General features: G+C 38.4%; 2 protein-coding genes across 4 annotated transcripts in view; both read left to right on the forward strand.

Moving 5' to 3' along the window:
- phldb2b (pleckstrin homology-like domain, family B, member 2b) overlaps nt 1-5,014 on the forward strand; it is a 70,253-nt gene extending 65,239 nt beyond the window's left edge. The window contains exon 26 of the mRNA XM_088322072.1: nt 418-5,014. Within this exon, the coding sequence (XP_088178198.1) occupies nt 418-558 (141 nt within the window). The 3' untranslated portion in view covers nt 559-5,014. The remainder of the gene's footprint in view (nt 1-417) is intronic.
- Nucleotides 5,015-7,265: 2,251 nt separating this feature from the next.
- Nucleotides 7,266-27,838, forward strand: fbxo15 (F-box protein 15). 3 transcript variants are annotated; one of them, XM_088322401.1, is made up of 11 exons: nt 7,266-7,475; nt 10,423-10,527; nt 10,990-11,208; nt 15,568-15,762; nt 15,845-15,974; nt 19,917-20,005; nt 21,305-21,450; nt 23,953-24,077; nt 26,408-26,465; nt 26,552-26,656; nt 27,129-27,297. In XM_088322401.1, exons 1-11 carry the CDS (start codon nt 7,399-7,401, stop codon nt 27,158-27,160), a joined length of 1,281 nt encoding a protein of 426 aa, XP_088178527.1. In that variant the 5' UTR covers nt 7,266-7,398; the 3' UTR covers nt 27,161-27,297. The 3 variants fall into 3 exon arrangements, 2 of the variants coding, with proteins under 2 accessions (XP_088178527.1, XP_088178526.1); XR_015847636.1 differs by lacking the exon at nt 26,408-26,465 and having other exon boundaries at nt 27,129-27,272; XM_088322400.1 differs by lacking the exons at nt 26,408-26,465; nt 26,552-26,656 and having other exon boundaries at nt 27,129-27,838.
- The last annotated feature ends 54 nt before the right edge of the window (nt 27,839-27,892 follow it).

Genomic DNA, 27,892 nt, shown 5'->3' on the forward strand with positions numbered 1-27,892 from the left:
GGAGAGATTGTTTCACCTATCAGAATGCACTATGCAAATCAGTGCGGCACGGTAAGACTGGGGGGATAATGGGATAAGCTATAATGTCATTTCGTAGGTCATCTGCATCACTGGTAGTCTAGTGATAGTGTGTTTGTGGTCTCAACGCCACAACCTTGATCCGATTCCCATTGCATACAATCTTTTACGATCTGGGTGAGCGGCACACATTAATGCATTGTATTAAAATGTCCCGAGCACATGAAAGCTTACTGTAGTTTCAATGTCATGCGCCTTATAGTTCGGTGCACCTTATGTATGAAAAAATATGTGACAAAATACTTTTTTGGGGGGTTGCACTTTATAATCTGTTGCACCTTAATGTGTGGAAAATCTGTTAAGTTTCCTATATCACAAATATTTCCTTGTCTCCCCTAGAGCCCAAACCCAACCCTCACCTTCAGTGTCAAGACTCATGACAGGGTCTACTACATGGTGGCCCCTTCTCCAGAAGCCATGAGGATCTGGATGGATGTCATCGTTACAGGCGCTGAAGGATACACACAATTCATGTTGTAGTGTCAAACACAATCCAAATGCTACATGAGAATTCAAAATTTTCCTTTTTTAACTTGTTACTTTACACAATTTATAACTTCTACATGGACATGTTCAGTGACGTGCAGAAAGGTCCGGGTCTGGTGAGGCACAGTCAGATTTACAAATAAATGAACCTACCTGTTTTTATGATAGGCAGAGCAAAAAACCTCATCTCTCATTAGCCGTACCGCTTATCCTCAGTAGGGTCGCGGGGGGGCTGGAGCCCATCCCAGCAATCATCGGGCAGTGGGCAGGGGACACCCTAAACTGGTTGCCAGCCAATCGCAGGGCACACAGGGACAGACAACTCATTCGCTCATTCACACCTAGGGACAATTTGGACCGGCCAATTCACCTGAAATGCATGTCTTTGGAATGTGGGAGGAAACCGGAGTGCCCGTAGGAAACCCACGCAAGGGGGGGAGAACATACAAACTCCGCACAGAAAGCCTGGAGCTGGATTTGAACCCACGACAGGTTCCCATGACATGAACTGTGCCGCACAAGCGCTAACCACTGCGCCGCCGTGCTGCCCAGCAAAAAACCTATCTATGTGAAATGTACCACAGAAAGAAACTTTTAATTGTCTTAACTTATGAATTAAGTCAATGCACTGCACCTTTTTAAATAAAAGCATAAATAGATGGCAGTGTTTCCACAAAGAGGAATATTCTGGCAGGCCACCAGGGTTTAATTGGTCCCACCAGAGACTCATAAACTTGCATTATTCAAATGTATAATATTTTAAAATATATATGAATGTGACAATATTTTAAATACCTTTTAGATTCCTCATTTAATGAAATGATCTCTCAAACTTGCAAAGACGACATTCAGTTATTGCGTTTATCCCGCTCCTCCTTCACTGTGACTAGACAACGAGGTGAAATGTGACATTGATGAGCGTCACGGTTTCCTTAAATTGAATTTTATTTTAATTCTCGGCGACCAGAAACAAAGGTTTGGCACAGAGCGTTCCGCATAGGAACCTTGCCCAGCGTGTATAGCATTGCCAGCGTTTTCCACTGCCATTACAAGCAATTACATACCCTTGCAGGAAAACACTTTGATGAACACGCCCCTAACTCTAGCCCATAAGTTGCTTATTACAATAACCTCCTGTAAACCACGTAAGAAGACCGGCATCCTGTCAGAGCAGAAATCACAAAAGCATAACTGATATTTTATACGGCAATTTCACGAGCCACTCGCCGATTTTAAATTTAGCTAAAACTCATATCGGTGATTTAATAATAATAATTTCCTTTGTATTGTCATTCTTTGTAACAATGTACATAGAACGAAATGTCGATACACCTGACCCGTTGTAGCGAGTCGGTGAAGCCGCAGCCAGAGGGCGCCGCCATTATACCAATTAGGTATGTCTCGGTCGAGGCGCGAACCAGCGACCTCCCAGTCTCAAAGCGGGCACACTACCATCTAGGCTACTGAGCTGGTCTGTTTACTCCGCGATATATTCCCATAAAATAGTATAGCAAGTTCTTTTTTGTCAAATTAGATGATAATTTTTTTTTGCATTAACCTCCTGTCTCGCTATGCATTGTGGGTGTGACTTGCTGTGTTATTGCCTTTCATAAATAGTGTATTTATAATTCAGTAGTTTACAAGGGAACACATTCATCATAGAACTAACTTCTTGACTTTGCTCTAAAAATGCACCAAATAGATGTCTTTAAATTTAAAATGTACAACATTTTCTTCCAGCGCGAGCATGCCCCCAGACGCCCCTAGACAGTCCACCCACTGGCGACTCACAAAAATCTATGGGAAACACTGGATAGGTAATCCTACATTGTTAAAAAAAATCCATGCAATAAGAAAAAAGTTACTGATGGCTTGTTTTGCCGTTAGCTTGCCAATAATATCTTTTTCTATTGTTTGGAGCTGAGGTGTGCGCAAAATAGGATCCTTGGTCTCACTATCGCCCTCTGCCATGAGGCAAGACAATTCCGTGCCTCACTCTGCATCTGCAGACCTTTGTTACACATTGATAATATTCATAATGTATTGTGAAATTCAGCGATCATGAAAATAAGTGAGAAAGAACTTAAACATAGAATAAATATAACCATTTAATATATCTTTGCCTCACCTGCCTCCTCTGACTGCACATTACTTGATATGTTACATGCATTTTCTATTTCTTGATACAAGATAACGGATATAATGATAATAGGACACTTTTTTACTAAAGGACACAAGTGTAGTCTATCTCACACTACCTCTTTTTGTTGTTGCAAAATATTTGTTGTATTATTAAACCCACACAAACACGATAATTGTTTTTAATTTGAGGTGAAACGTAGATTTAAGAAAAACCTTATTGTTTTTAATAACGTGCCCAATGAGATCCAAAGGACTCTGTGTCCATGTGTAATTGAGCAGCTTTTGCAGCAAGGTGCTTCTCAAATACTCAGCAACACTAACAAAGCATCCACGATTTGCACACGAAAAAGGAAAATGAGGAAAGGCTCAGAAATAAAACACACAAAACTGTTTGATGACTGATGCCTCTAAGCCATAAGTTATTTTCAAATCATTCATTGACGTTAGATAGAGGAAAATTGAGGATTTGATCTTGTTTTTTGCCTATGTAGTAGTTTTTATTTAATAACATTATTTTCTATTACCTATGTCTACTGTAAATTCCAGTTTACAGTGCACATCTGATGAAAAGCCGCAACTTTGTTTTTGTACAAGCTGATTTTGAGCCGCAGGCTTAACCAACCACAGAAATGAACTTATTAACGTCCATTTCTTAAATTTAAAAAAAAAATCAGCAGGGTAATGTCTAATACAGAAAAGTAACACATTATGCCACGATTTCCATCACAATTTAAGTATTGTGAAGAAGCAAAGCGTGTTAAGACTCCACATGCCTGAGAGAGTTGGAATACAAATTCAGTCCTCCAGCTAAAACAGCATGCACAACTTTAAGGAAGAAATTCAATCAAAACAGCCATAAAAATTAATTCATTCACGTCCATTTCTCACATTAAATTAAAAAAAGCGGGGAAATGTCTAGAACCAAGAAGCAGCACATTGTGCCTTGATGAAGGCGCTTGTTTTTGGACTGTATCCCTCGCTGTCAGTCTTAACCAACAGTCAATATTAATTAGCCCTCCCGTTGTCTGCGGGTGAAAATGACCCGCCATGGTGTTGTTGAAAACCTAGAGAAATCCTCTACATTATATTTTATTTAACTATAAATGTTGTGTCCTTTTCTAGATTGGTCCCAACAGCAAAACAATAAAAGTAAATGTTGTTTTTATTCATAATTTCATGCAAGCTGTATGAAAAAGTACAAAAATGGTCTTTACAATGAGGACAACGCGAGGGTTGAATGGTCATTAAAATATGCGTCGAGTGGGACAAAAACATTCTCAAAACAAAACTGACTAAAATTCAAAAGCTCGATTTGATTTTTTTTTTTTCAATGTAAGCTCATGATCAGTCTTTTGACCTTAAATTCTCCTAACCTGTGGGCACATAACAAAGTGATAGAGAGGAGACCAAGTTTTGCTACTACTACAAAAAAAAACAAATTGGGGTCCTGAATTTTAATCAGTACAGCACAAGGAGTTTTGTTTTTAGAATTTTTTGTTATGTTATCACCGATTTAATTAATATTGACTGCTGCGCTAATGGGTTAAGATTGAAAAGTGTTTTAATCGCGGCACAATGCGTTTTTGCTGTACTAGACATTTCCCCGCGGATTCTGCCAAAATGGTGATCCTACTCCATAGGGTTTATATGCTGCTGATTGTTATGTGCTATTCATGTCGCATTTACTGGTTAATTACTAATGTATTATCCTTTTTTTTGTGTACAGTACACAATGTTTAGGAATCAACATCCAACAGTTTACCAGTCTTTAACTCCGTCATGATATAGATGCATCAACGTCCACTTTTTTTATTAGAATTTTTAACCAAAGTTCATGTTGATCCATGAGAGGTTTGTAAATTCTTTGCTGTGCCTTTGTTGTTCAAAAAAATATTTGTATGTCCTTGGTATGTCTCCTAATTTGTGTCCAGATCATGGCCTAAGACTTAAATCGTAAGATAAGTTGTCATGAACATCAGGATGCTGACCACATTTACAAAAATATTTTGTGTTGGATAGAATCTTTAGGATAATGATCGGGCAGAATCAGTATGTTTGAGTTTTCTGGGGTGAGCTAAAATAATCTAGGCCATTGTTTGTTTTTGAAAGCTTTGTGTTGTTATCATTTCATGGATTTTATTTTGTATATCACAGTTTAAATAGGTTGTACTCATTATTTCTATGCCGATGAATGCTTCTTTTTTAGTTAATCAAAACTGCCTGAACAGTACAAATTGTATTACTTCCATTCTGCATAAAAGTAGCGTTATTGCATCACCATGTGGTCAATAAAAGTATTTCAATCTACCGTAAACGTCTCTTATCTAACACCTTTGTATTTTTTAAAGGAACACTGAGTTATTTGAGATCTTACTGTATGGTGTATTGCAACTGAAAAAGGAGTTCTACAAAGCTCAAGGAAGAATGCAAACGACCGAGAGCCAAAGAGAGCAAAAACGCAATTTTACGGTGCTTTGAATCTTTTTTGCCCAGCCCTTTTAAGGTTTTTGGCGACCCCTAGCTGCAAGATGGCAGAGGACTATGTCAGCTCAGTCCCTGGTAAGGCTCATGTTATGTAAAATTAACGCTAATTTCTTGTATTTTTGCTTATTATTTAAATATTGTTTTAACAATAAATAAGGATGCACAACGTTCCTTTTAAGGTCCATATCAGTCAGGCATACCTGTCAGTGACTGAAATGTGAACTGGTCAAGCTAAGTGTAGGAATACGTATTGTAAAACAGCACAGGGTGTTGAAAACTCATTTTAAATGTTGAGGATTCTTATTTTGGTTTAGTGATTTCTGTCAAATATTCTTACAAGAATTCCAAGACAATTAGCGCACTTTTAAACTTAATGACTTACCTCTGTACTCTGCTCTTCATTTCACAAGCTACTTATCTGGTTTTGCAAAATGTACATCTACTTTTTGTTGTTTTCTCCTTTTAGCTGTCCAATGTACGTAGTCAGCGCCACTAAATGTCATGATTAGCGATAGGAATCACCTGTGCCCGCTCGTTTGGCCAACCGCCGCGGGTTCTGATTGGCTCCCTGTCACTATTTGAACCCAGTCCTGTCAATCCTCTGTTGTCAGTCCGTCTGCGAACCTCAGTGTATACTAGGCAAGCCTTTTTCGACCCTGACTCCCACCTGTCCCGGTTTTTACTCCTGTATGTCCCCCGGCTTTGACCCGTTTTTGAACCTGACCACGTCTACTCTCCTGTCCCGGGCTTTCGACCTCTTTTTGTCCCCTACCACGTCTACTCTCCTTTCCCAGCTTACTCTTCTGTCCCGGATACTGACACGTTTTTTCCGTTCCCGACACCGCCATCGCTCGCCACGGAAGATCCACTTCCGCGTTCAGAGCGAGCTGCTTCTCGCATCCAGCAATCACCGGATCGTGGGCGCAACCCTTTCCCTTTCTTCCAATAAAACTTGTGAGAAATGAAACGCAAGTGGGTCCCGTCTCCGTTCTGGTCCTGACACTAAACATACATAACGCAAGGCTAGCGAGCCGAACAACGCATGGTGGGCTGCCGATGAAGGCCAACCGGGTGCAAGAAAAGGGGAAAATCCCTCGGCAGCCCCAGAGCAAGTGGTGTGCCGCCTTCGATATACATTTATGTCCAAATATACTTAAGCAGTACGCTGAAAACCCTCGGCTTATCAAAACTCTGAAGACGGTGAGATTTTGATTGAAATGTATTGATTTGAAAAGGTGCCAAACAGAACCGAAAGAGGAGCATGCTTAGAAATATCTTATTACACATTTAAACATTACAAATATGCAGGGTTGGGTAGGGTTCCTTTAACTTGATTACTTTCAATTACTTTTGGATTACTCCAATACCAAATATGCTAATAAAAGGCAAAAGAAAAACATATGAATACAATTACTAAATTTTGTGCAGGCTTGGGGAGTAACGGAACACATGGAACTGCAAAAATGATGTTGGCAAGCTGTTGGGATTTATTTTCATTTTGTTTCTGTCGCATTTTATGTTAGTTTTGCCGGAGATCAAAGCCAGGAGAGAAAGCTTACCACGTGTTGTGAGTCATAATTTTATTCATATTCAGTTTCGTTTGTCTTTTAGTAGCATATTTGGTATTGGAGTAATCCAAAAGTAATTGAAAGTAATCAAGTTAAAGTAACCCTACCCAACCCTGCGATAAACAGAATATGAAAATTACTCCCTTAAATCATGTAAATGCACTTGTGCTTACATATGAATTACATACGTAGTACTTGTTTGCTTATCAACGAAACCACTTGTTGACTTTGTAAGCTCTGTAAAATTATTCTGTCCTGAAAGCCTGTCATGTAGCATTAATTATCGGTGAGTCCAAGTTCGCTTAACAGCTTCGTTTTTATTTTTCAAATACGCATTTCAAAGTTACTCAAAATTTGTCAGCTAGAGTACTAATTGATATAATTTCTGTTTAAAATTATTTCTCTAATCAACGTAATTTATTAGCCTTTTTCCCCACCACTGAATGCGGAAGTAAACACTGTTTTGATTAATGTCAATACCGGAAATGGCGTTAGGATAGCAAACACCTGTGTTGCTAAGCGACAAGACGCCAGTCTTCTGTTTCTCTCCTAGCCTCTCAAAAAAGAACATTTTAAATATTTCGCCTTCGAAGTTTTGTGTCCTATCATATAATACAAATTTTCTGAATTTGGTGACATAATGTTGGCGATAAATAATATGAAGGACCAAGGGGCTAACAGACGCCGTCGAGTGCCCCGTCAAAACTTTTTGGAAAGGTAGGATATCAAATGTATAAGTAAATACATGTATAAATACATAAGATTTACTTTAGGTTCTTAAACAATACAAATTTCATGCATTCTGGATGCAGTACAAATCAAATTAAATATGGTTATCATTTTATTGCTTTAATAATGGTGATTATCCATCCATTATCAGCACCGCTTATCCTCAGTAGGGTCGCAGGGGTGCTGGAGCCCATCCCAGCTATCCCCGGGCAATGGGCAGGGGACACCCTGAACTAGTTGCCAGACAGGCTCAGGTGATTATGAAAAAAAATCAAATATTCCATTTCAAAATATTACAATATTATGAAAACGTTTACAATTAGACTGAAAGCAATAATCGGTGATGTTGAAATGATAAAAGGCTTGCAATATTTAAAGGTGGGGTGGGTTTATCGCTTGCGGTGTCCTCAGACATTTGATAATTTGTTTATATATTTTTTTTACTTCATCAGGGTTCCCGCGGATCCTTGAAAAGTCTAGTCCAGGCATTGAATTCATTATTTTAAAAATAAGGTCTTAATTCGCAGTAAAATGTCCCAAATCAATTTTCAAAAGTCTTAAACATGTGAACACAAAAATTTAGTAATATTTATCAATTGTCTACAAGATATTTTTATTTCAATGGAAACATTTCAATTAACAACTTGTACTTGGTTTCTGTGGATCATTGAAAAGTCTTAAAAGGCTTTGAATTTGTTATTCTAAAAATAAGGCCTCAATTGGCAGTAAAATGCGTTAAACCCAAGTTCCAAAAGTCTTAAAAATGTGAACACAAAGATTAATTAATATTTATCATTCGTCCACATCCAGCAAGTCACAAACGAAGAGTTTTTTGGGAATTGATAGTTATTTACTCGTTTTGACTGTGGATCCATGAAGTACTGTAAACATCCTTTTTATGTATTGTTTTCCATGTCTAAATCTGAGGAGAGTGCTATGTTTTCAGGTAAAAAGTTTTCAACTGGACCAAAATGTGATTAAAAAACAAACAAACAAACAAAAAAAATAAATTCAACCTTTGTCAGTGTCTGAAATAATGTCTGCCCAGACGCCCAGGTTGTTCATCTTTTACGTCGGGCGTACAACTTACAAAACTTCTCCGCCCAGGTGGCCAACAAATCAAATGTTTGCTTTATTCCGATTTCGAAATCTTCGTTCGGTTCGGAAATTTCGGTTCGTTTGGCAATTTGCATATTCGGCAGCCGATCAGAAGCCTGCACTGAATAACTTCGTGCTTCCGGACTTTCCCGAGCCTTATAAGGTGTGTATTTGCATATCATTTTCCAAAGTAGACGCACAGAGAACACAAGAAAAATGGAGAAGTGGTCAGCAATCAAGCCATAATCTCAGCCCCAGAAGAAAGATTCAAAAGAAGCTAACATAATTTATGATGCTACTAAAAGTAAAAGTACATTAAAAGCATCGTGGAAAGGGGAGGTCACGTGGCTTGAAGCAGACGACGCAACGCAAACATTGCATGAATAAAGATGAGTAAATACAGGTACATGCTGATGGCAGATGGAAAACAGCAATGTTATATACATGCAATGAATGTTATAAGTAGATTTATAATAAACTTAATTTTAAAGTGTTGTTCTGTTATATATTCTGATTATCAATCCTTAATATTTTGCAACAACGTTTTTTTTGCGATTAGTCCTCTTCTTGTGTTTCAAGTTGTGAAAAACTGGGCAGGCACCTTTATGGCTGGGCAGGCAACTTTTCAGAGTTGCCTCCGGATCTGACTCCTATACGGCACCTTCATCATCTGGTCGCTGTTGTTTTTCGGTGTAACGTGTTATCCCGGTCTTCAGGGGAACTCAACATATGACAATACTGATACTGTTCCAAAATTATGAGTATCACATTGCACTTGTGGTTTTCATATTTCTGTTGAAAAAAAACCCCAAAACTTGTGGCGATGACGTTATGTTTTTTACTTTTGTAGTATATTGAAGCCTCAATGATTATTTGTCCATAAAGGACTTTGTATCTCCTATATTTTTATATGTTTATTCAAAATATTCATGTAAATAAATATATCACTGGATGGATCAAAAAATGATTTGCTTCCTTCCAAAAATAAAGAAATTATTTGAAATAAATTGCATGTCTTATTTCATATAATGTTTTTTCCACTCTGTTATACATGACAATAAAGACAATACAATTCAAATAACTAAAGAAAATGGTCCTGTTGAAAATAAACAAATACATCATTTAATACAATAATTTTATTATATATACATAAGTAACTAAAAAATAGATGTGTATTCACTTATCAGGGCAGCACGGCGGCGCTGTGGTTAGCGCTTGTGCGGCACAGTTTATGTCATGGGAACCTGTCGTGGGTTCAAATCCAGCTCCAGACTTCCTGTGCGGAGTTTGTATGTTCTCCCCGTGCTTGCGTGGGTTTCCTCCGGGCACTCCGGTTTCCTCCCACGTTCCAAAAACATGCATTTCAGGTGAATTGGCCGGTCCAAATTGTCCCTAGGTGTGAATGAGCGAATGAGTTGTCTGTCCCTGTGTGCCCTGCGATTGGCTGGCAACCAGTTCAGGGTGTCCCCTGCCCACTGCCCGGAGATGGCTGGGATGGGCTCCAGCCCCCCTGCGACCCTAATGAGGATAAGCAGTAAGGCTGATGAGATGAGATTCACTTATCAACTAACAGGGTGTCTGTAAAAGTTGTGATATTTGCTTAATCAGATAAACTTGTTCAAACAAATGATATTTGTTTTTATTCCACATAGTCTGTCTTGCTGTTAGTAAATAATTGTTGTGTTTGTAATGTCTATTGTTGCTTAATTTAGTGGAATTGCATTCGTTGATAAGGGGAACATTTGGCTACGGTCGACAGGTATTGACAGCATTGAAAACAGATAAACAGAAGAAAGAATATAATGGAGATAAATATATATACAAATCTCATTTTCAGGCTGCCATACGAGACTCTGAATAAGATCCTGTCCTACCTGGATGCTGGCACACTAATCTGCATGAGCCACGTCAATAAAATCTTCTATCAACTTACCAATGATGAGTACGTATTTCCATATTTCACATACACATACTGCTCACTATTAAAAAGCAAAGTTACAAATTCACGATGTTAAATAATCCAAGATTATAAAAGCCTAGCAAATAATAGGTGAGGTCAGATGATCTTTAGAATTTTATCCTGGAGATTCCTTCACACCATAAATTCGATGTACTGTTTCCTATATTGTGAATATACTGCCAGTTTCTATATATAATTATAATATATATATGTATGTATATGTATGTATATATGTTTTTAGCTTCGTATATCTTCAAATTAATAGTTGTATAAATTAGTTGAAAAATCTTTAGTGTGAAGATAATACAGAGCTTTAAATTATATGCACTGAATGATATTATTTGAATAATGTTCAATAAACCTTAAAGCTAAACAAATATATCTCACATTTGACAATGCTAATGTCCAACATCCAATTTTCTTTTATCCACACAACCGATTTAGGGTACTGTGGAGGAATATATACAAGACCCTGATAAACAAGAACCCAAAGATGACGGCCGGGGGGATTCCAGAGAAGACCATATTGTCTCAAGCTTGTAGTTCCTGGAAGCTACTTTACTTTAAAACACTGGATTCGTGGAATAGGAAGAATTGGAGAAAACACGGTGTATACATCAAGCGTAATGCAAAAGTGCCCAGATACACAGATCTGATGCTCAGGTAAGGAATAATACCATATAAAGTTGGGCGAAGGGTAGGCAACCCAGAAGATTGAAGTTGTAGTTTTGGACCCAAAAACAAATTTCTCTGGAGCCTGAAAAATCAGAAAACTTTTATAAGCCTTATAATGAATGCTAAAAATGCTGTATGTATCGATATTAGTGTTAAAGTTAGTCATTATAAAGACTCTTTGGTGGCTGTATAAACAAGTAAAATACAGATATTAAGCTATAAAACTACTTTGTGATAGCTGCTGCCCATACATCACGAGGCTGAATCTCTTGGCGAACAGACCTCCCAAACGGTAGGCGTGGTTTATTATTCGTCAGTGAAAACAGGAAAAGGAACACACATGAGCACGACTTCACAATAAAAGAATATAAGATTGATAAACGTACAAAAGATGTAATGACACTGATGATTGAAACGTTACTTTATGTGTGTGTGTGTGTGTGTGTGTGTGTGAGAGAAAATTGTTTTTATATTTAGGAATATAAAAACAAGTTATTTTCATTGCATTGAATTATGAGAAATGCACATTCCCAAAACCAACTTTACATTTAGTTATGTTAGCCTACTATCAACATAACTAAGTTGGATGCATTGCATCCTCTGGATAATGACACACCACGTGACTACTCTGTTGTAAGATACCGCCTCAAGTCTAACTTCATTACAATATTTCGTAATTACAGTATGTTTCATTGCTTTGACAAAATTAAAGAAATGCAATAAGAATCACATGTCTCATGAGAGGCAATTGAGTATTCTGGCCACGAATGCACTTGATTTGATGTCCCTTGCAATTTTAATTGTCTTAGTGCGTAGAGGCATGTTTTTCAATGCCTTCATTATTTTATTTTTGTTCTTGGAATGTGTTTTAATATCTTGATGAATGTAGTTACCATCTGTGAATTGTTTTTCCCGCTTTATTATATTCTGGGTTGCAACAAAACTCCTGGAAGTTGTGTATTTTGGAGATTCAATCCACTTCTTATATCTATTTTTGTGCTCATCTAATTACTACTGATGGAATTTTTTCTCTCGCTTTTTCTCTCACTTTCAACTGGGTACTCTTCCCTAAATGTAGCATGCTTTCTCTGGAAAGTTCTTTCCTCATTACTCTTTTGTCATTTGATAACTTTTATCTACAGAGCAAACATTCAGGCAATCCATCTGCATTGTCAATCAATGCAATAAAACGATGAATACTCAGTTTTCCTCAGTTACATTTCTCTTAATACTTAGGTGGTCTGTGGCAGATTTGTTATAAACAGCAGACTGACTTGCTGGTGACTATTTCCCTTTAAAATAAAAAAAAAAAAAAGGGGGGGGGGGGGGCTTTTGGGACACACAGCTTCGGAGAATGGAGAGAGAGTAAGGCCTAGGAGCAATGTACCTGAGATTAGCTTGTTGAAATATGACAGATATTCCAAACTTTTTCACTGGACTGGAAAAGGCATGTTTATCCTCCTGCAGAAATCATATTAAAATAACATTTTTCCTCCCCAATCGCTTTCTATGTGTGAACATTTTTTGAAAAGTGTCCGTAAGCCGTTCGGCTGTGCTGAAGAACTCCAGTTGGCTCCTGAGCTGCGTGTTGCCAACCCCCAGAATAGGCAATAGGCTCGGAAAAAATTGAACTCTCACTTTTTGATTTCTTTTCAATCAAAGAGTAAAAAAACAAAAAATCATCCATCTATCTTTTTAAGTCACAGGTGTCGAACAGGCGGCCCGCGGGCCGGATCAGGCCCGCCAAGGGATTGAATCTGGCCCGCGAGACAACGCTCAGAGAAGCGCAAGATAAAAACAAGCTGCAGGTTGAAATAGGTCAACTTGATGTTGCCAAAGCCAGGTGCCTCGAACAAAGACACTGTACTTGTATCTCTCTCTCTCCCTCTCCCTCTCCCTCTCCCTCTCCCTCTCTCTCTCTCTCTCTCTCTCTCTCTCGCCCCTTTTCTCCCACTCTGTCTCTTTCACTCTCTGTGTCTCTCTTTTTCTCTTCTTTGTTGCTCTCAGTCTTTTTCTCTCTCTGTGTCTTTTAACCTCTTTTGCTCTAACTTCCTTTTTTCTTTTTCTCTTTCTCTCTTTCTCTCTTCCTACCATTCGCGCTTTATTTTCTCTTTTCTCTCCTTCTGTCTTTCTATTTCTCTTTGGAATTCTTTCTTCCTCTCCCCTCTCTCACGACTTCTCTTTTTATCACTTTTGTTTCTCACGCTCTCTCCCTCTCTCCTTTTCCCTCTCTTTCTCTTATTTATTTCTCTCTCGTTTTCTCTCTCGTTAATCTACTAGTCCGGCCCCCGACAGAATATTTCTTCTATCGTGTGGCCCCCGAGTTAAAATGAGTTTGACACCCCTGTTTTAAGTCAAGTCATGTTTTTTTTTGACGCCCTTAATCACAAGGCGTCTCACAGACTACAGCCTATTGCAAACTACAGACTATTATTACACCACCCCCGATCTAAAACCTACATGAGGGCAAGGAAAAACTAAAAACCTCAGCATGACCTATAAAATATAAGTAGATTTACACAGTTCCACTGCTGTTGCTGATTGAATCTCAGTGGGCAGAGCATTCCACAGCACTGGGGCCCGAATGGAGAACGCTCTCGAACCTGCAGTTCTCTTCTTAGCTTTTGGGATCACTAGTAGACCAGCATTTCCAGAGCAAATCAAAGTTTATTGTTTTTTTTACTGAATGAAAGTGTTTTTGTACCACTGGGAGGCAATAAATATTACACTGTCCCTTTAAAAAATAAGATTACACTGAGGGGGTGTCTGTAATTGCAACTCTTTGAACACAGGAGGCGCACTAATACTTTTGATTGTGTGACCTCACCGCAAAACCTAGTCGAGGAAGCTAATTACGTTTTTAAAAAATGGACACATAGTGCTTAGTCTATCTATTTCTCTATCTCTATCTATCTCTCTATCATATATATATATATATATATATATATATATATATATATATATATATATATATATATATATATATATATATATATATATATATATATATATATATATATATATATATATATATAAATATATATATATATATATATATATGCCTGTTAGGCAGCATCCACTCACCAACCTCATGCAGTATAGAATGAAATTAGTAATAAGCGTTTTCCTAGCCAAGGACGTTCGAATTATCAAAATAAATGACTTGCCCACACCCACTCCGACTTCTCATCTTGAACTTGCACTTTTACTTTTTTCCTTCCCCAGTAAGCAGGGTTGGGTAGGGTTACTTTAACTTGATTACTTTCAATTACTTTTGGATTACTCCAATACCAAATATGCTAATAAAAGACAAAAGAAACTAAATATGAATAAAATTATGACTCACAACACGTGGTAAGCTTTCTCTCCTGGCTTTGATCTCTTTGATCTCCGGCAAAACTAACATAAAATACGACAGAAACAAAATGAAAATAAATCCAAACAGCTTGCCAACATCATTTTTGCCGTTCCATGTATTCCGTTACTCCCCAAGCCTGCACAAAATTTAGTAATTTTATTCATATTTAGTTTCTTTTGTCTTTAATTAGCATATTTGGTATTGGAGTAATCCAAAAGTAATTGAAAGTAATCCAGTTAAAGTAACCCTACCCATCCCTGCCAGTAAGTCAGACACTTCCCCATCGAATCAGGGGTCCGCAACCTTTTCTTTACCACAGGCTGGTTTATTGATTCAAAATGATAAACAGAGTGGACCTGTCTGTCATTAAGTCTCAGTTTAAATGCACCTAAACTGATACGATTATGAAGCATTATGGCGGCATTATAAAGGCCAAAGAACACACCAGGAAGGTCCAAAAGTTCTGGGAACGTGTTAAGCAGTAACAGCATACAAAAGGTTTTTGCAAAATGTAAACATCTCCCCGAGCAATAATAGCAAAATGGAGGTAATAAAACCACTGCAAACTGACAAAGACCGTGTCGCCCTGTAAACAATCGTCCCAAACAAGCAGAAAACTAATCAGAGAAGCAACCATGAGATCATTCTCAAGTCTTCAGGAAACTTCTGGAGTCAGTTGGCTGAGCTGAGAGAACAGGCGGCCAATATTTTATCAACACCTATTTTTCATTTTTGTTGTTGCAATCATGATATAAATATTTTGAACAATTTGTTTGCACTTCACGATTGTATTCCACTTGTTGTTTTTTAAGCCTTAAGTTTGAAGCCTGAAATGTGGCAATATGACAAAAAGTTCTAAAGGTGCCAATACTGTGGCTAGGCATTGTATATGAAAAATATAAGAAAGAAAGACGATTTTCGGGGAAGGCGTCTCTACAAAACTATTTAGTGCTTCAACTAATTTATCATGTTTTTACTGTACATGCTAGAAACCTTACTTGGGAATTGACAGTCATCGACCAATCCAAAAACAAAGTCACAATAGACTGCAGCCGTCATCGCTTTTTTGAGACTTCTCTGGTTCTGTATTGGAATGGAAGCCTCTGCCCCGACTACCGGCAGATTTGCGCCGTTGAGCTCCACGGCGTCAGGAGAGTCGAGCTCAGATGCCCCGGTCTCAAAGCGTAAGAGGCGGTCAACATCCATCCCCGGCCAAATGTCATATCTGTTTTTTGCCTTGATATTGTCTCTTCCCTGCTCTGACAGACCTGGCTGGAGGTCCCTTATGGATGTGGTAGACATGGAGACTGCCTGCAAAAGCATGCAAGATTATGGCCACGACCGTCTAGTTGAATTGAAGCTTTTAAAGCCGAACTATATCATGGCACTTTGGAAGGTAATCTTAATACAGTACTTTGTAGACATGGCCAATGTTCCCTCTAATCTTTCACGGGTCTCAGCGTTCACACAAAGTCGGTGAGCAACGCTTGAAACAACAGTGAGCAACCACAATCCCAAGTGTGGCAACTAAATCAATATCAAACATGTCCAAAACTTGACATCAAGTTACATTTTGCTGAGTTTCCGGCAGTGCAAAATTATTTTTCACTTTTGAATGAATTGACTGATGTACGATTGCAAAGGTTGCAGGGCTTACAAACGTCATTTGTTTTTACAATTCTTTCACATTCTTTTTTGGGGGGCTTATTTAGTCGGTTGTAAGATACCGAACTGTATTAAATCACATTTCTTAGTGGAAGTACAATTTTGGCAACAAGATTGACTTGATATAATTGGAAATTATTTGAACGCAATACAAACTTTTTCTTCTTTTTCCCTGTTTTTTTTTCTACTTTTATTAAAATCCCTTTAAAAAAAATCTCATTGTATTTATTTATGGTCTCTATTTACTTTTTTTCCTTTATTTGTTTCTTTCTTTTCTTTTTTCTGGTTTTTTTATGAATTTTTCCTTCTTTTTTTCTTTTCCTTTTGTTTCTTTTTTTTTCTCAGCTTTTCACTACTTTTTAATTTTGGTATTTTTTTCTTTTTTGTTCTATTCCACCCCTTCCTTTAAGTCATTTTGTGCATAGTTTTACATAATATTTGGTCATGTTGGGATTAAAGAAGCAAAAACAACCGGGAGAGCAGTTTGGTACCCGAAAGAGCCGGTTCTTTTTAGTGAGCCGAGCCGAAGAAGCCGGTTCTCGAAAAACCAACTTTACTCAACTTCGTTCTACTTCCACATTAACTTCAAAATACCTCATTCAGAACACAGCGTCAGGGGAACCCATGTATTTTTACCTTCATGCACTGTAACTTTGACTTAATTCGCTTCTTAATTAGAAATTTTGAGCCCTCATTTTTGTGAGCTGGCTAGATTTTCTTGGGCGCGGAAAAGCTCTGGGCAGTGCGCAATTGCGCATACACGCAGCTTAGAGGGAACATTGGACATGGCATGTGTTCCGTGCTGTAGGAGTGCTTTGTTTTTATTGCACAAACATGAAAAGCAGTTGGGCATACATACCAACACTACTGTTCTATGCGTTGAACTACCGCTGTACTCTCTTATCAATTGAAAAAATAACTCAAAAATGTTTTTCAAATTCAAGCAACAATGAAATTTCATGTCTTGAGACTAGTATTTTTGGCTACAGCTGCTTATCTTGAATCGAGACTAAGTCCTTGTGCATGAAAGCACTGCTCCTACGATGTCATTAGATTTCTGTTTTGGTAAAAGTTTGCCACATCCGGTTTTAAACAAGCACATGTTTTTTGTTTTTGTATATTTTAATGTTCTAGAGCAGGGGTTGGCAACCTATGACACACGTGCCAGCAGGGGTTAACCAGTAGCACGCGAGCGCACGGCAAAATAATATTAATCATATTTTAAAAATGCTCATTTTTACCTGAAATTTAGACATTTTCAGTTGTGCACCGTGTTATTTAGAGGCTTTACGTTAGCTGCTTCGTGTGTCAGTGCGAGTTTGCGCGGCGCCTCGCAGAGGACAAATCCGTGTTTTGACCCAGCCGACGAAACTCACGCGCGCGATAAATGAATGAATTATGACGGCTCCTCAAGCAAAAACATCTCGTTCTTTCCAGCCAGTGTGGACAGACGAATGAGGCTTTGCGCAAAAAATGACCGTGCTGTTTTGTGCATTATGCCTTGAGAGCGTTGTACCTCACACAGCAAGTGTTACACATCATTGCAAGACGAAACATGAACATGAATTCAAGGATGAGTCTGACATGGCAGTGACATTAAAACGCGCAGTGTCCAGGTACGGCAAACAAACACAGACCCTGAAGACCTTTGTCAGTGCTAAAAAAAACACCACTGAAGCAAGCTATCACATTGTTCACCGCATAGCAAAGCACAGAAAACCATTTACTGATGGCGAATATTTTAAAGACGCGTGTGTGTGCGTGTATGCATGTGCGCACGAGTGCCTTCTGCTTTGCTGCTGTTATTTCAAGTTTTTATATTTTCTGCAACAAGATTTCATCGATGAATGGTATGGTAGCTGTGCAAAGTACTTGTTTTTTTGATTGTAGTTCATTGTTAATGAAGAATGGTTGATTCTGGTTAACACTTGTGGCAAAAGTCATGGATGGCTACAAGCCTTTCCACTTGTTATTCACATTCATTTTTTAGTTGATTGGTAGGGCAGCACGGCGGGGCAGTGGTTAGCGCGCGTGCAGCACAGTTCTGAGGTCATGGGTTCAAATCCAGCTACCAGCCTTCCTGTGTGGAGTTTGCATGTTCTCCCCGTGCTTGCGTGAGTTTCCTCCGGGCACTCCGGTTTCCTCTCACATTCCAAAGACATGCATTTCAGGTGGATTGGCCGGTCCAAATTGTCCCTAGGTGTGAATGAGCGAGCGAATTGTCTGTCCCTATGTGCCCTGCGACTGGCTGGCAAGCAGTTCAGGGTGTCCCCTGCCCACTGCCCGAAGATAGCTGGGATGGGCTCCAGCACCCCCGTGACCCTACTGAGGATAAGCGGTTTAGATAATGGATGGATAGCATACGAATAACCTAAAACTCTTATATGTGATAACTTGTGAAGCCTTTAGAGACTAATTGTGATTAAGGGCTATACAAATAAAAATGACTTGACTTGACTTGACATGGATAAATTGGTCAGTTATAACAGTTTTTTTTTTAAACCAGTGTGCCGGGGCACCCTAGTGTAGCATGAGACCTTGTCTAGTGTGCTGCTGGAATTTGACCAATTTTGTCTTTCCAAAAAATCAGGCCATTATTCAGTATTTTTGCAATCTTCAGATGAGGAACTGTAATAATCATCCATATCAGTAGGTGGCAGTTGATTCTTATATGCTTTTTATGTACTAATTATCTGTACATTTAATAACTTAATTTGTATAACGAAGCGGTTTAAGATTGCACTGTAAAAAATAAAAACATAAAGCACATCACTCTTTTTTATTTTAAGTATTATTTTCTTCTTTTTATATACTACTTATCTGCTTATGAGGTAGTAGAGTGAAATATTTGACATAACTTCATTGTCAAACGTTTTCAACGGACGGTGTGCCTCTGAACTTTTTCATGAGTAAAAGTGTACCTTGGTTCAAAAAGGGTTAAAAAACGAGTTATACGATTAAAATGTATATCCATGTTGTATATTTGGACTGGTGTAAAATGACAGCTCCGTTGGATATTAAAAAATGTTGTGCGAGTCATTAATCTTGGTGTGGCACACTGATTTACAAGGAAATTTGAAAGTGGCACTCCACACCAAAAAGGTTGCTGACCCCTGTTCTAGAGACTGATTATTGAGTATTTCGCATACAATTTGGGTATGGATCCCGTCATTTGTAGAAATACATGTGTAAATAAATGAATGCCTACAAACCTATGCCATATAAAAAAATGAACAGATAAATCATGTGATACCCTCATCATGCATTTTGCATTCAGTGATACATATGCAAAAAACACAGACATCAGGAAGGGGGCAAATACTTTTTACAGCACTGTATCAAAGACTAGCCAGACAGTGAAAATTGCTTTCACCTCAGTCGGAAAAGTAAGTGATACTTGTTAACTATGTCACACTCCTTTTTTCCGGTTTCCTTCCACCTGCTTCTTACACTCCCTCAGGCTACGTAACTTAGCTCTTGTCTTCGTTATTCCTCGCTATACAATAGCTTTGAGGAGCAGTGTAAAACAAGTTATTTTCTAACCGAATTAGAAATAGCTCAATTAGGACCTGTGACAAAGGAGAAAAAAACTGTTACTAGGTGGCGATATTGTTCACACCGATTGCATGTCAAGGCAAAGGTAGCAATGCTTATTTGAACCTCCCGTTCACAGGACCACCACCGAAGCAGCGTCGCCTTTTTTATGTTTACTATTCACTCCTATCTTCTGCTGGAGAGAAGTACTCGGGGATCCTCGCTTAGGTGGGTTGTACTTCCAGCCCGCCGAACTGAAACGGAAAAGTGTGTCGCCAGAAAACGCAACTGACAGCTTTCATTCCCGAGGTGATCCGTCTTTGATGCTTTGCTCGCTGATGCATTGCCGCCACTTCCTCTAGCACAGCGGTGGTTATCTTGTCAACACAGTGGCATCCCCCCTCCCTTATTCCTACCATCTGAGGAGTGTGTTCTTTTGGAGGGGAGGGATACATTTGAATTTTTAGAATTGGAACTGCCTTTATTGCCATTGATAACAACGCAGTGAACATTGTTTGCAATGGGATAAGACATGACAATCTTTAACTTAAAGGGACACTGAGTAACATTTGACCACTTGTTGTTGCTTTATTGTGCAGTGCAGGGATACTCTCACTTTTTCAGCATGCAAAATATCCATCCATCTATTATCTGCGCCGCTTATCCTCAGTAGGGTCACGGGGGTGCTGGAGCCCATCGCAGCTATCTTCAGGCAATGGGCAGGGGACACCCTTAACTGGTTGCCAGCCAGTCGCAGGGCACACAAAGACAGACAACTCACTCGCTCATTCACACCTAGGGACAATTTGGAACGGGCAATTGATCTGACATGCATGTTTTTTGAATGTGGGAGAAAATTGGAGTGCCCGGAGGAAACCCACACAAGCACGGGGAGAACATGCAAACTCCACACAGGAAGGTTTGATCCCATGACCTCAGAACTGTGTCGCGCATGTGCTAATTTTGGCATGCCTACATGCAAAATAACCAATGCAAAATGATCAAACACATGCTCCCAGAATGAATTCGATTTGTTAGAGGTACCACAGTATTTAAAAATGCTTGTTTAGATGAAAGTACATATTTTTTCTCATTATTTTCATTAATGTTTTTTATTTATTTATTTTATGACAGGAGTTTTTTTACCTCTATGAGGGGCTGAATAATGCACAATATATATATATATATATATATATATATATATATATATATATATATATATATATATATATAATCAGAGCCATCTATTACGTTTAGGGTGGTGATGGCCCAGGGTAAAAAAACTGTCCTTGACCCTGTTAGTCCTTGTAAAATTAAAAGCAAAATATTTACCTTAAAATATATCCTAGGACCTAAAATGATTTGCAAGTACAAAAAATGTGATCCAATAATTTTAAGTCGATTATCCATGATGTAATCTAAAGAAACGACCTTTTGTATCTACAGTATTTCTAACAACTCCTCAAACGTGTAACTATAGCCTCCTCTACTGGCAATCTTTATTAATTATCTTTTTGCTTTCCATAGTCCCTATGTGGAACCCGTGGTCAAAGCCCCATTCGATGACATCGACCCTCATTATGGTCTCCATGGTTACGAACTTCATATTATTCTTCACAACAGTGTGTGTGAAATCATGTCTGGATCTTTTAACGAGTTATTCTGCCGAAGAGGTAATCTTTCCTCATTTTTATGACAGAAATACAGTAATTGTGGCTGTTTACCATACCTGCCAACTTCAGCCAATTACTTCCATTGTAAACTCATTCAATGCCGGACGTTTCTTTAAAATGGGAAGTGCGGGTGCCAGCCAGGTTTTGTTAGTTGGACTTATCTGTGAAGGACTACAGAAAACGTTGTCCTGTAGCTATATTGGCATAGGACATATAAAAAACCTTGAACCCTCATCTTTCATTAGAAGAAAAAACGTGTTCCATTGTTTAGTAAACAGTTGAACAAACTAAGTTTCTCCAAAATACTTGTTTTTGTGAAAAGGATTCATTTAAAGCAAAACTTTCACTTTGGTGTTTTTCTTTTTTCTTTTTTTTTCTTTTTTTTTTGCCTTTGTGATCCCTCCAATATCTAAACAATTATTTCCACAGACATGAGGGCAATAACATATAATTGTAAGAAAACTAAACTTATGCATAAACATTGCATGAAGAACTTTTCAGGGCCTTATGTTTTCCGTGACATGAACACACGATTTCGGTCACTCATTCCCTCAATCGCTGGATAAAGGAAGCAACACGAGAAAGTGGGGGCTTCTCGATGTGTTAACAAAGATCTAATCAAAGCCATTCCTGTCATTTAGTGGTAATTTATCATACTGAAATAAGTCCCAGAGGCTTCACATTTACTCTCCAGCAGCACCAAAGCCTTTAAAATACTAAAAAACAAACAAAACAAAACCAAAAGCTCAGGGACAATGCTTCTGAAAATGTACACATTATGGCACTGAATGACTTAAAAATGCAATTACCCTTATTAAGCAAAACTAAACCTTAGAAATACAACGGGACACTTATATACAAACTACGTAGAATGAAAAAGATATCTTATGTAAACAAGTTCATTTAATTTACCAACTAAACAACACGGACAATTCATTCAGCATATTTTGTAGTTCTTTTTCTGCACTTCCAGTAAACTCAGTGTTGCCTATTATATGTAGCAGTGTATTATAGAACAAATTAAGTACAAAAACACAATTTTAAATGATAGAAGAAAAAAAGCACGGGGAACATGTATGTATGTATCTTTGCAAAAACCTGGAAAACAATGAAGGATAAATAAGGTTTCCAGGTTTTAAATTTACAGTAAGTACATTTTTTTCGACCGATAATAGGTTTATTAATCTTGTACAGGACTGACTGGTCATGAAACTGAAATAGAAAAAAAGATAATTATTAAAACAATATTAACCAATCATAGATTGTGTCATCCAACACCCTAAACCAAGTGCATTAATAGTGTTCTCCGACTACAATTTTATGCTTAAATGAATTATGCATTAAAAGTGAAGTGCGTAGTTAGAGGTATCCTTAAAACGTTCAAAAATAAATAATTTCTCTAAGGGTGGATGCTAACGAGTACATGCTAATAGATAACAGCTAACAACTTTCTCAAGGTTTCTTTATTTACCTCATGTTGAGGTTTTGAGTTTTTCCTTGCTCTCATGTAGGTTTTAGATCAGGAGATGGTTTTATTCTGTAGTTTGCAATAGGATGCGGTCTGTGCAGCCCTTTGAGACTCCTTGTGATAAAGGGCTATACAAAAAAAAAATGACTTAACCTGACAAGGTTGGAAATTATTGCCATGTTTCTCAACAAATTGGCTTAAAAATGACGCTGACACTGCTCTCTGCTGACTTTGCTTGCCCAAGGCATCTCTTCCCTTGTGATTAATACAATGCTTTGTATGGCATTGTCCTCCATCCATCCATCCATTGTCTTCCGCTTATCCGGGGTTGGATCGCGGGGGCAGCAGCCTTAACAGGGAAGCCCAGACGTCCCTATCCCCAGCCACTTCCTCCAGCTCATCCGACGGGATCCCAAGCGTTCCCAGGCCAGCCTGAAGACATAGTCTCTCCAGCGTGTCCTGGGTCGCCCCCGGGGCCTCCTGCCAGTGGGACATGCCCGGAACACCTCCCGAGGGAGGCGTCCAGGAGGCATCCTTATCAGATGCCCGAGCCACCTCAGCTGGCTCCTCTCAATGCGGAGGAGCAGTGGCTCTACACAGAGTCCCTCCCGGATGGCATTGTCCTATTTAGCGTCATTGCCTCCTAGGAGTCGGACCCAAGAACACAGTTGCATGCTACACCTAAACTGGGCACTATGAACTATGTACTAGTGCAAGGATTACAAATCGATTAGGGATATTTATTATGGGCCATGCAAACTTATTAAGTTACCGTTTCCCAGTGGTAAATTAAAATGGGAAGAACTTCCCGCAAGCTCATGATCTTAAAATCATAGGTTTTTATATGCTCACACAAGATTACACATGTGAACCGCATATTTATTTTGGCTTTGCAGAATACATGAATCATACTTGATTTCTATTTTTATTGGTACTGGAAAAATCAGCTTTGAAAGTCCTTTAAAAGTGCTTGAATTTGCCCATGAAAAAAGCGTTCGAACCCTGATCTCTGTGATCTCATGATGTTTTTTCAGATCAGATCTGCGACGACTACATCCCAATTATCGCCGTTCGCGAGAGCTGCTTCTCAGAGCATACACCTTTGTCCGGAAATCTCACCCTACCCTGGACGTGTGAGGCCCTGCGAGGCGAAGTCAAGGTGCCATTTTGTTATAAGCCTTGTTGACTGGACACACTTACTGAGTTTGAAACTATGAAACAACCAAACACTCAAACAAGTAAAGTGCCTTGCAAAAGTATTGCCCCCTCCAAGAACATTTGATGTCTTGACATATTTCGGGTTTCAAACTTGTACATCGAAAACTCAAAATATTTTATAAGAATCAACACAACCGTGTAAATAAACCAAATGTATTCAACATTTTATGTTGTGCTAACAAATGAAAATATTAAAAAGTAGGTGTTGCAAAAATATTGATCCCTTGGGTTAATATTCTGTAGAACCTACTTTTGCTGCAATCACAGCTCCAAGTCTTTCTGGGTATTGTATATCTTGAAAATTATTCACATTCTTCCTTGCAAAACAACTCAATTTCCTTAAGCTTTGATCGTGATCGTTTGTGCACAGCATTTTTCAGATCTTTCCACGAATGCTCTATAAAATTGAGGTCTGGCCTTTGGCTTGGCCATTCCAACACGTTTTTATTGTTTTAAACAACTCCATTGTAGATTTTGCCTCTACTTATAGGTCATCTTGATGAAGAATGAACCCTGTGTCCGATTCTCAATTCTCTTGCTGAAGCCAACAGGTAGAATTGCCCTGTATTAGGCTCCATCCATTTTCCCATAACTTGCAACCATCTTACCAGTCCCTGCTGAAGAAAATCAATCCCAGAACATGATGCTGCCACCAGCATGTTTGACAGTGGGGATGGTGTTTTCAGAGTGTTACTCTAAAGCCAACCGTAACGCTTTAAATTCAGCCCAAAATTTTCAATTTTGGTCTCATATGACCATAGCACTTTGCTCCACATGTTATTTATGTCTCCCAAATGGCTTTTTATGGTATTCTTTCGGCAAGGGCTTTTTTATTCCATAAAAGGGCAGATCTATGCAGAGTACGATTAATAGTTGTAATATGCACTGTTTGTCCCACCTCAGCGGTGAATGCCCGGCTCTTCTGGTTGCTTCTCTCGTTAGTTTTTTCTTGTTTGGGCTTTTAGAGGTACGGTCAGGTCTTTTAAGGTGTGCAGTGGTTTTACGCTTGCTTCAATTTGATAACATTGCTCGCACAGTGCCCCAGGAGATGTGTAAATGTTGCGAAATCTTCTTGAATCTCATTCCTGCTTTGTTCATATCCACAACTTTATCCAGGACATGTCTGGTGTGTTCATTGGCCTTCATAATTCCAGTGTCTCCTTTCACAGACCTCTGAGCCCATCACAGAATAGGTGCTTTTAAACTGAGTCTTATTTACACTCTGTCATTGTTCGTCTTGGAGGTTGACATTAGATAGATCAGAAATCTTAAGAAAACGTTGGGAGTCAGTTGGCTGAGCTGAGTGAAAAGGGCGTTGTAAATATAAACTAAAATAATTTAGTTTCACTCCAGAATCGTGTCTCACTTGTTGTTGATTCATAGAAAATATTTTCAGTGCTTTAAGTTTAAACCTGAAATGTGGAAATATGAGAACAAGTTATTGGGGCAGCAGTAGCTCAGGAGGTAGAGCGCTTGTCTTGGGATCAAGGGATCCCAGTTCAAATCCCGGCTTGTCCGTGTTACATGTCGAAGTGTCCTTGGGTAAGACACTGAACCCCTAATACCCCCAATAAGCAGCTTAACCTCTTACATGGCTGCAAGGCCGCTATTGGGAAATGTGGAGCACATTGTAAAGCGCTTTGGGAAGTCATTGACTTGAAAAGGCTATATATAAAGGCAGATTGGGGAGCCAATACTTATATAGAATAATCATAGGACGTCTATTTACCCCACTATAAATTGTTAGGTGTAGGACATTCATTTATATTTTGATTTACCGCTAATGTGCGGTGAGGTTTGTGTCTTGTGAGGCCCAGATTTATCAATAAATGAACCTATTTTGTATACATAAATTGATTGGTAGAGAAAGAAAGCAATATATAAACTGTAGCACCTCAAAGGGACACTGTAATCTTTGACTGTTAGATGTTGCATTATTGTGTGAATCAACCGAACATGACATGGATGAATAAAAACTACAGAGCCTCAAAGTGACCAAACTGCACCATTTATTTTCAATTTTTTTTGCCTAGCCTTTTGCCAGTTTTTGTTATGTTTTTTGTTTTTTGTGGGAAGCGAGGGCTACCCCTAGGCAGCAAAATATTGAATAATAATGTCAGCTCCCTCTAGGTGAGCCTCATGTTATGTAAAAGAAATACATCTTTTTCAACCTACGATCATTTAAAATATGCACAGTTCATGTATTTTTTCTTATTATTCAAATCAATATATATTTTTAAATAATGAATTACGTTTTTTTTTTACCACCAGTGGGTTCTAAATAATACACAAACTTGGAAATCAAGTCTTTCCGTGGCTTATTTTGAATGTAAGCATCAATGAGAAAAACAATACAAAAGGCTTGATTTGCTTTTAACTTGATAGCTAAGACTATCACTTGTTGCATGGTTTTAGGCTGGGGTAAGAACCAAGAAGAATCTTTGGTCTCACTATCGCCCTCTGCCATGAGGCAAGAAAATTGCATGCCTCACTCTGCATCTGCAGACATTCAGCCCAGCAGTACGTTAGATAATGCTCTTTTTAAGAAAAGCATCAATAGATAAGTATCCTCCATTATGAAAAAAGTCTCCGTGACTTGAATTTCTGTTACCTAACTAGTACTATCACAAATTTTCATGTTAAGGGCTGAGATTTTGGGCCAAATCAGAATCTTGGGTCTCACTATCACCCTCTGCCATGAGGCAAGAGAATTGTGTGCCTCACTTTGCATCTGCGGACACTCAGCACAAGAATACTTATTGTATTAATAATATTCATAATATAATGTGAACATCTAGCAATTTTAAAAAGCAAAAAAATCCCCAAATTCTGAAGTTAAACGAGAAATAATAACACTGAATAAATATAACACTTTAATCATATTTCCATGATGTCAGGTGAGGCACAGTCTCACCTTGATTGCCTACTTACGTATATTATTTGAACAATTTGCCCTCAATCACACGTTTCTCATATACTTTCTCTCCTTCAGAATTGCTGTATCATGACTCTCACGCTTCTTGATGAGTTCAAGAAACCCTTTTGGTGCGTCAACTCACCGGTTGCCACCGAGACCCGGGAGTCGCTACATTCACTCGACTATAACTCCGAAAAAATCATCGTCCACTATAAGGATTCTGGAGGTCAAGTAAGGATAACTATCGGGGAGAGGGCGGAGAAGTTTTTCCTCGTTGGCTTGGTACTCTACCTGGCAACCCGCAAAGTCAACGAGTACTTTGGGAGAGAATACTAAACATGTTTTACTACTTGGCATCAATCGGATTGACTTTTAAATTAAATTACGTATTATCGAGGCTCAAAATGTGCAATCATCAAATATAAGTTATATTTACTGAATATTTTCTATCACCTTAGAAGTGTGGTAAAAACTAAGGACAACTATCCCTTTTTTAATGATACAAATATGTCGATATATGAATACTATAGTCGCTTCTTAATATTTTTCTGTTTTTAATCACATTTTTTCAATCACAGTATATACTACAAATGTGTTGATTCAAATGTAAAATTCACAATAAAAGAATAACAACAATTTATACATCTTTTGGCAGATAGTTATTTTAGTTATAGTTAGTTTTAGTTATATTTTTTTTAGGAATGACTACTTAAGGTACTTATTTTCACGTTTATTTTTAAATGTCTGTTTTTGAATCAGGGGCAGCACGGGGGTGCAGTGGTTAGGGCGTGTGCGACACAGTTCTGAGGTCGTGAGATCAAACCTCCTGTGTGGAGTTG

The sequence above is a fragment of the Urocampus carinirostris genome, chromosome 18 (assembly GCF_059441175.1).
Source record: "Urocampus carinirostris isolate Australia breed hairy pipefish chromosome 18, RoL_Ucar_1.0, whole genome shotgun sequence".
Taxonomy (NCBI): domain Eukaryota; kingdom Metazoa; phylum Chordata; class Actinopteri; order Syngnathiformes; family Syngnathidae; genus Urocampus; species Urocampus carinirostris.